Source organism: Furipterus horrens, unplaced genomic scaffold (genome assembly GCF_987537825.1).
Source record: "Furipterus horrens unplaced genomic scaffold, mFurHor1.1.pri manual_scaffold_1, whole genome shotgun sequence".
NCBI lineage: Eukaryota > Metazoa > Chordata > Mammalia > Chiroptera > Furipteridae > Furipterus > Furipterus horrens.
This window is the reverse complement of record NW_028327171.1, coordinates 191250988-191259757: the sequence shown is the minus strand read 5'-3', so window position 1 is coordinate 191259757 and position 8770 is coordinate 191250988. Positions and strand designations below refer to the sequence as shown.

General features: G+C 49.6%; 1 protein-coding gene across 2 annotated transcripts; it reads right to left on the bottom strand.

The window, feature by feature from the left end:
- Window positions 1-275: 275 nt before the first annotated feature.
- On the bottom strand, window positions 276-7142 carry FZD7 (frizzled class receptor 7). Of its 2 annotated transcripts, XM_090282663.1 has the most exons (2): window positions 4625-7142; window positions 276-1605 (listed from the first exon to the last, which is right to left on the bottom strand). In XM_090282663.1, exons 1-2 carry the CDS (start codon window positions 6341-6343, stop codon window positions 1576-1578), a joined length of 1749 nt encoding a protein of 582 aa, XP_090138789.1. In that variant the 5' UTR covers window positions 6344-7142; the 3' UTR covers window positions 276-1575. The 2 variants fall into 2 exon arrangements, with proteins under 2 accessions (XP_090138789.1, XP_090138797.1); XM_090282671.1 differs by lacking the exon at window positions 276-1605 and having other exon boundaries at window positions 2333-7142.
- Between the last annotated feature and the right edge of the window lie 1628 nt (window positions 7143-8770).

The following is an 8770-nucleotide window of genomic DNA, read 5'->3' as shown; positions in this document are numbered from 1 at the left end:
TACTTATAATAAACTACTATTGTCTTGGCCAAACTTCTTTTTTTCTAAGACTGTAGCACTAATTGAGAAAATTCCAAGTGACTGAACTTCTTTTTCTTTAACCACAGAGAATAAAAGTCACAATGTGTATTTTACCCAAGACCTGACACTTTAATGGTACCCTTTTAACTAGTTCACTTTTTAATGAAATGTGAGAAATACAGATCCAGATGTAAGAAGTGTCATAAATTGAAGAGTTGAAGAACCAAGTTTTACAAAACCAGTTTAATGCCACTGAGAGTGAAATAAGAGAAAAATAGAACAGATCTATGAATTGTTTAAGTCCACTTTGGAGTGCTTTTAGTCTCTTCTAGGATTTCCTGGAGCCTGTGGACTGTTATTCACCATCCACATATGCATATATAAAAATATATCATCTATAAATAGTGACTTGGGAGAGTTGGAAGAGAATTTCCCAGCATAATTACAAGTTCAAGCCTACAGCTGTTGCACTCTTAAAGCTCTACCCAGAAAATTTCTAATATCATTATTTTCTATCAAGCACATTACAAAAATTCTACTTTTTCTTTAATGATAAGAGACATTTATTTCTTGCCAAGATTTCTCACATACCTACTCTAAAAGATTAGGTGTTGCGTGTGGTTCTTGTGTAGACTAATTTTGTTTTATAAACTGCAGAAAATTTTCACAAGTGTTTCTGCTCCTTATCTAGGGATTAACACCAAACTCTTGCCAATGTTTTTCTTAACCTTTACACGTGCCCTTTCACAAACACTCTCCCTCACATATTTTCTGCTTAGATGCACCTCCTTAAAAATCCCTGAGCTTCTAAAATTCTTAGGTAAGAATCAACTACATACGGAAACACCACAATGTGAAAGGAATTAAATTGAGCACTTTTATCTTTGCTTACACAAAAGCAGGTAGTAATTTATTCATACACAGTCTTTGTTCCCTCACTAAGGACTAATGCTCTTCAATCTTTGAGAGCCTCGGAGGACCACGCAGCGCTGGAGAGGAAAGGGACACATTTATAGTAGTCACGCAGCTCTCCTCCCACAGAAGGGTCTAAGTGCCTCTGGCAGTTAATTTGTGAGCAAAAAACCCTGTTGGGAGCCTTCCACCTCCTCTAAAGGCAAACATTCTTAACAGGCGGTATTAGTGTGGTGTTAAAAAAGTCATGCTTTAACCTAAAAGGTGTCATTTTATGAGCAAAAACTGGATAAACCTTGAGACTTGAAGCAGATGTTTTTCCCTTCCTTCATGCCCACATCTTCACAGGTTAAGATGACCTCACACCCATTGTGATGAAAACCCAGGAGGATCTCAAAGCTGCTTTGCCCTGAGTGCAGCGGCGTGACTTCCTCCTCCTGGGGAGGACCGTCTGTCACTGGTTTTCATTCTGTGTGTTTGTAAAACACACCAGCCATGTGTGTGAGCCTGTTAATTAAAACAAAAACAGAACTGTTTCTGTTGAGCTTTAGAAGTACAGAAACTTAAGAGCTGAAGAAGGGAAGGAAAACAGCAGCATCCAGTCTGCTGTTGGGTCTCCACGTCTGCCTGAGAACGGGGCGACTACATTATGAAACGCCAGGAAACGGGCACCTGAATTAAAGAAGAGAGGAGAGGCAGGTTAAAAACAAACAAAAACAAAGCTAATGAGGCTTGGAATTGGAAGTATTCAGAATGCCTTTATCAATTTCCTGAGCGGCTGTTTAATATCAAAGTGCCTGGAGAGGGAAGGCTTCTCAGTCTAATCTGACTCCAAAGTTAGCCTCTCCGACAAGAGGAAAGAATAGCTTCAGTGACTTCTGAGGCCATCCTGGGGTTAGGCATACAGTCTATTCCTGCCAGAGCTGCTGAGTCACTGCCACCTTCACTGTCACCTCGGGGAATCACTTGACCTCTGTTCAGTTGACCTAGAAGGTAGAGTGAAGCTTATAGCTGAGGAATGCTCCATATGCAAGGCTCCTGATACCTGGAACCGTCTACTGACCTACCCAGCCAACCTGAACCCAAAGGACTTATGTATTAACAATTTAGACAAGGTTCATCAGGATACAAAAACACAAATCAGTTAAAAACAAACAAACAAAAAATCTCACTGAATTCTTCCTAAGAAAGCAGACCAAAAATATCTTCTACTCCTTTCAGATATGTACTTCACCTCTGAAGGGTAGTAAAAACATGGATCAGATAGCACCTCTTTAAAAGAGATGCTTATTCTGTACCTTCAGTAAGTTATCCAAAGCAGGATGTGAAAAGGCTTAGGGGAGTATGTGATGGGTGGGGTGGCATGGAGGGAGGCAGAAAGCAGCAACAACAGAAAAAAATTAAGGGACAGTTAAGGCATTCATTACACTGTATTTTAAAAGGCAAGGAGAAAAGACCTCAATAATATATCACCTCTTCCTCTTTGAGAGACCCATCGAATAGTGTCCCTCCACACCTTGTTTCTGTAACACAAAGTTTAGTTCTTTGACTTAATGACATATAGGCACTGTAAACTAAATAAATGTTCACTCTGTATTTAAAAAAAATTTATTTGTGATCTGTACATGTGATAAAGTGGGGCTTCCTTATAGACTTTTAAAGGCAAAACAAAACAAAAATCCAAAGTAAAAATGTATAAATACAATATATATTCTTACAAAAATGGGAGATTTACAAAATATACATACTGCACTTGTCTCTATTTTACAAATTTCACATGCAAAAGATATAACACAAAAGATCCCAAAAAACTGCATGGTGGGAGTTTTAAAAATCTGACAAAGTAGACAGTTTGGGAGATTTAAAAAAACACTAGGTCAATGTTAACTTGAATATAAAAAGCAGCTCCACTCAACTGAACTTTAGATTATATAAAGTAACTTGCATTCCTGACAGTACCCTCTATGATTTAAAAACTGTTTAAAACAGCATTTAAAAACTGTTTTGAGAAATAGGACAGTGTTACAAGATTGGAGGGTGTTGGCAAAGGTGGAATAAAGGTTAGCTCCAGTGATTCTCTGCTCAGCTTTAGACCATTATGCAAAAGAATCAGAGTTCTATTACAGAAAAAGAAGCACATGATTTAAGATTAATAAATTTAAGTCATCCAGCACATTTCAAAGAACTCCAGAATTACTTTGAAGTTTACCTTTTTTAAATGATTTTCCTTAAAACTGGGGCCCATGACTTGAACTGTCCTCTTCATTTACTATCATTTCTGTAGGTCACCTCCACATCCAGCCACACAAAGACAGGGTCAGCATACACATTTTATAAATGCATTTATGGGACTACAAAAACAGGACAATTTTTAAAAACTTTTTAAATTTAACTTTCCTTTATTATGGAGCCTGAGACATTATGCTCTTCCTTTTAGCTGGAAGGATTCAAATTGAAAAAAAAAGAAAACCTAAATGCAGGTCTCTAGGAATAAAAAAAAAAAATGGAGAGATAACCCTAAACATTTTACAGAGCCCACTGGATCATGTGTTCTGAACTAAATTTATATAGAACAAACAAAACCCCTCGCATTTCCTTTAGCCAAGTCAGAACCTCTGACCCAATGTGGGTATAGAAGCACAGGGCCTTTTACTTTTCCTTAAAAAGGAATGTTTATCTCAACCAAATTAACATCCAAAGAGAGACCTCAGATTTGCTCTACTTTGCCTATAAAGTTGCTGTCTTCACAGTTATGCCTTTCCACAGAGAGACACTTTTGTTTCCTCTTTTGTCTCTTACAACAAAGACAAGGGGAAAAAATGCATTCCTGTTTTGAAAAGCAACAAGTCATCACTTCTTTTCAGGGCATTAAACCGAATATAACACTCTTCTTTCTTTCTCCTGCCTTCCACAAAATCTTTTTTAAATAGCAGAAATACCTACTATTCATCTTTTTTTGCATCATCTCGAAAAGCTATCTTCATTTCTTTTGCACCCTCACATTACGATTCTAGGAGGCAAACCTCCCAAGACTTCCAAATGCTTATTTTTCAAGACTTGAAAGGAGATTTGGAGCGTGGGGGGGAAGTAACCAGGCGGGAGGGGGCAGGGGAGGAGAGACTGTAATGTCTGACCCTGGAAATTAACCCATCTGGGCTCCAGTTTGGCCCCAGTGAAAAGAGATTATGGTTTGACCACCGCTTGACAAGGGCACCGCAGGGAGTCCTCCCTTTTTCCAACAAAGCAGCCGCCGGAGACAGAGCTGTACCTTTCACCCGGGCCTCACAGGACTGAGCACGGGCCACTTGTCTTGAGGCAGGGGATTCGCTCCCAGTCCCAGTTCAGCACGAGCTGGGAAGAACTCAGAGCAATCACTGCTGGTCTCAATCTTCTCGATAGGCCCAGGTCGGTCCGTACCGTACATGATAAACATCATTACTAGTTTCATTATCATTACCCTGCAAGTCTTGGCCAGAAGTCTTTTCATCCAAACCGTCTTTCCACTCAAGCCTCTTTTTCAAACCCACCCCTCGTTCCACATATACTTAAGTCTTCTCACTTCCAGGTCACGTCTCAATGGAGGGTAAGGTTACAGAAACAGGCCCCCCCACCCAGAAGTCCTTTCCCTACTGTGCCTTTCCCTCCGTTGGAGTGGGGGAAGGGAGGGTGGGGGAGGGGCCGGGGCTCATACCGCTGTCTCCCCCTTGCTGCTGTGGCTGAGTCTGTGGTAGAAGCGGCGCCACGACTGCAGGGTCTTGCCGGACCAGATCCAGAAGCCAGTAGTGATGCCTACGATCATGGTCATCAGGTACTTGATCATGAAGACGGTGAAGTCGGGGCTCATGGGCGGGAATTGGCCGGGCGGGCAGGGCACTGCATAGCTCTTGCACGTCTGCAGGAGCCAGGTGCGCTCCCAGTGTTCGCGGAAGGCCTGCTCGTAGAAGTAACAGGCCAGGACGATGGTAGCCGGCACGGTATAGAGCACGCTGAAGACGCCGATGCGTACCATGAGCTTCTCCAGTTTCTCGGTCTTGGTGCCGTCGTGCTTCATGATGGTGCGGATGCGGAAAAGCGACACGAAGCCGGCCAGCAGGAAGGACGTGCCGATGAAGAGGTAGACGAACAGGGGAGCCAGCACGAAGCCCCGCAGCGCGTCCACGCTGGACAGTCCCACGTAGCACACCCCGCTGAGCAGGTCCCCGTCCACCTGGCCCATGGCCAGGATGGTGATGGTCTTGACCGCGGGCACGGCCCACGCGGCCAGGTGGAAGTACTGCGAGTTGGCCTCTATGGCCTCGTGGCCCCACTTCATGCCAGCCGCCAGGAACCATGTGAGCGACAGGATGACCCACCAGATAGAACTGGCCATGCCGAAGAAGTAGAGGACCATGAAGAGGATGGTGCAGCCCTCCTTCTTGGTGCCCTGCGCCACCGTGCGGTAGCCGTCATCTGAGAAGCGCTCCACGCACACGGCGCGGTCCTCCAAGAGGAAGCCGGCCACGTGCGCCACTGCAACCATGAAGTAGCAGCCCGACAGGAAGATGATGGGCCGCTCTGGGTAGCTAAAGCGCCGCATGTCCACTAGATAGGTGAGAACAGTGAAGAGCGTAGAGGCACAGCAAAGCACCGACCACACGCCCACCCAAAGGCGGGCGAAGCGCCTCTCTTCCTCTTTAAAGTACATGAGGCCATTGGCGCGGCCAGGCTCGCACGGGGCGCCGCAGTCGCGCTCGCCCAGGAAGCGGTAGCCCAGGTAGGGGGGCACCTTCAGTTGGCGGGGGCACGAAAAGGGAAAGGCGGTACGGCCCCTGCCGTCACCGGCCCCCGGGGGCAGCGCGGTGAAGGGCAGGTCGGGCATGTAGGGAGCCGTGGGGTAGGCGGTAGGGCCGCCGCCCGGGCCCCCGGAGCCGTCGGACGTGTTCTGGCCCACGCAGATCTCGCCGGCGCCGTGCACCGGGAAGTTCTCACAACGCAACCGCTCTGGCCACTGGAATCCGAACTTGTTCATTAGCGCTTCGCAGCCCTGGCGGGCTCGCTCACACAGAGAGCGGCACGGCGGGATGGCCTTATCCAGCACGGTGCACACGGGTGCGTACATGGAACACAGGAAGAAGCGCAGTTCGGGAGAACACTGCACCTTCACCAGTGGGTAGAACTGATGCACCTCGAGGCCTGCGTCCTCTTGGTTGGTGTGGCCCAGCAGGTTGGGCAGGATGGTCTGGTTGTAAGCGATGTCCGTGCACAGCGGGATGGAGATGAGCTGGCAGAAGCCGTGGTCCGGCACCGAGATGCCCTTCTCGCCGTGGTACGGCTGCGCCCCGGCGCCCGCGGGCAGTGCGCCCAGCAGTGCAAGCACCAGGATGCATAGGCCCACGGGAGAGCGCGGCATGGCCGCGCCGGGGTCCCGCATCGCCAGGCGTGGGTGCAGCGGCGCTCTCAGCTGGAAGAGCGCGACGAGGCAGCCGAGAGAGGCTTGGATCCCGGGAGGCGCCACCGCGCCGGGCTCATGAGAGGCTTCCCGGCGCCGGGGCCGGGCCGTGGGCGGCGCGGAGTCGAGGGCGCTGCAGCTGGGGTGCCTGCGCCGCGGGGGCGCCGCCTCCGCCCAGCGGTCGCGGGGCCGCCGGGGGCCCAAACTCGTTGGCTTGGGCCGGGGGCGCCGCCGCTTCTCCTCCTGCCGCGACGTAACGGTGCGGCTTTTTCTGCGGCGAGGAGCAACAAGCGTCTCCAGTTACTACCCTTGAAAGTTTGCCCAAGTCCTCCGATCCACAGCGCACAGCAACGCGCGCGCCCCCCACACCAAGTCCAGCCCCCAGCAGGGGAGAGCCCGGCGCCGGCGACTGCTAGATGAGGCCGCCTCGGCGGTGCTGCTCCGCCTCCTCGCCTCCGCCGCCGCCTCCTCCTCCTTCGCCTCCTTCAACACTCCCTGCTCCTTCTTCAGCCCCAAAAGCTCGGCTCCAAGTTTCAGCCAAATGGCTGATTCTCGCTCTGAGTCCAATCGGTGCCTTGGAACCAAGAGCTCAGGGAATTCTTTTTCGAAATCCAGTTATACCGCGTCCTAAACCGCGAGGTCCCGGTGCCCGCGGCCTGGGCCTGGCCTCTCCAGCCCCGGGCAGCCCTGGCCCTTGAGTACTGGGGCCCGCTGCCGCCGCCGCCGCTGCCGCCCGCTTGGAGAGAGCGCAGAGTAACGCCTCGGAGCCGCGCAACTCGCCAGAAGAAGCGTCGGGATCGCAGTGTTCCGGGCTGCCCCGCCCCCTCCCCTCCCCCCATTCACAAACCACTCCTGGGGCGGGTCCTCGCGTTCTAAGGATGCCCAATAGTAGCGTTTGTTTTCTGTGTGACCGCCTTCCGATTGGGTAGAAGTCGGAAGGGGCAGGCGAGGGAACCTGAGAGGCGGTGTCTGCAGCGCTCTGGGCGGATTCCTGAGGGGAGGGGCAGGGGGCTGGGAGAGAAAAGTTAAGAAAAACTTTTACCCTGAATTCGCTCGGGTGTGGGGGGAGGCATACGCACCAGAAAGGACGTTTGCTTGAAAGATTTGTTCCTTTTCCTAGTACACTAAAATACACATTCCTGAATGGCGCATCGGCATAGACTTTTGCAGGGAGAAGCTGAGAATAATGCAGAGACTGAGCAGACAGAGACGTGAGCCGGAGTCACGTTAGCTCTGCTTGCTCTGAAAATGCTGGGTTTCGCCGAAACTTTTAGGTAACCGGGATCCTAAATGTAGGGTTCGGTAAGGGGCAAAATGGGTGCATCTCGCAGATCGCTTTTCTCTCCCCAGACCCAAACAGACGACGTGAGGCCACAATCCTCTCTCACCCCGACTCCTGGTTGTAAAGAGGAGGGGCCGCGTCCGAGGAGAAATCGGAGTCGGGTGGAGGGGGCCCACTTAGGCAGGAGGAAAGGCAGATCCTTCCTAAGAGAGTGGAGGGAGCGGGGTACTCCGGCCCAAAGCCACCCCACCCGCGTGTACGGTCCGGAGTGCAGGGATCTGATGTAGCTTTAGAGAGCTTATAAGAAAACTAAGAGTTGTGGTGGTGGTGGGGGGGTGGCAGTGAATGGTTATAAAAGTAACCTGAGACCGAAGGCATAAGAACACTGTACCGTTTAAATCGGGTCTTGAATTGCCCTGTTTTCCCTAGTTCTTCGGGCGTGTGATCATTCGGGATCCCATCTTCGTTGCAGAAACAATAATTTGACCCTCTATTGGGAATCTGGGTAGAAAGGTTTTAATGCATATTAGAAACCAGGGCATTTGCTAATAAAAGAGTTTTCAAAAACACAAAGACAGGTTATCCTTGTACTCGGGTAGCGTTTTCTGATTGGCAAGCATTCTTTTGTTCCGTCAAATATTCGCTCTGCTCGAGGCACTGGGCGCTCGCTCGCGCGCGCTCTCGGATTACTCGCGGCGAGGTCAGAAGTTACCGCGGGCGGGGGGTGAGGGCGCCTCTCCCCTCTGGCGGGACAGCAAGGAATATCAGAAATTCCCATGCAGGAAAGAGACGTGTTGAGAAAGGAAAAAATCTTCTCTGTCACACACGCACACGCGCACATACACTCACAGAGCAATTCTATGTTTTAAAAAACGTTACTTCTGTCCAAGCCCTTCCTTCTGCCAGTCTCAGTTCCAAACGCTGGAGCCCCGAAGGATTTCTGATCAGGTTTCCTGTTTGCAGAAGTTGCTGCCTCGGTTGTCCTCGGTGAGCCTCTTCTCCAGCAAGAAAAACCACTGATCCTGAAATCTAAGACAATTAATTGGGTTCCTTCCCTTCCATTGGAGACTTTGGCTTCCTCTGTCTTTCTTTTATTTTCTGTTACTGAAAGTTACTCGGCATCTTTC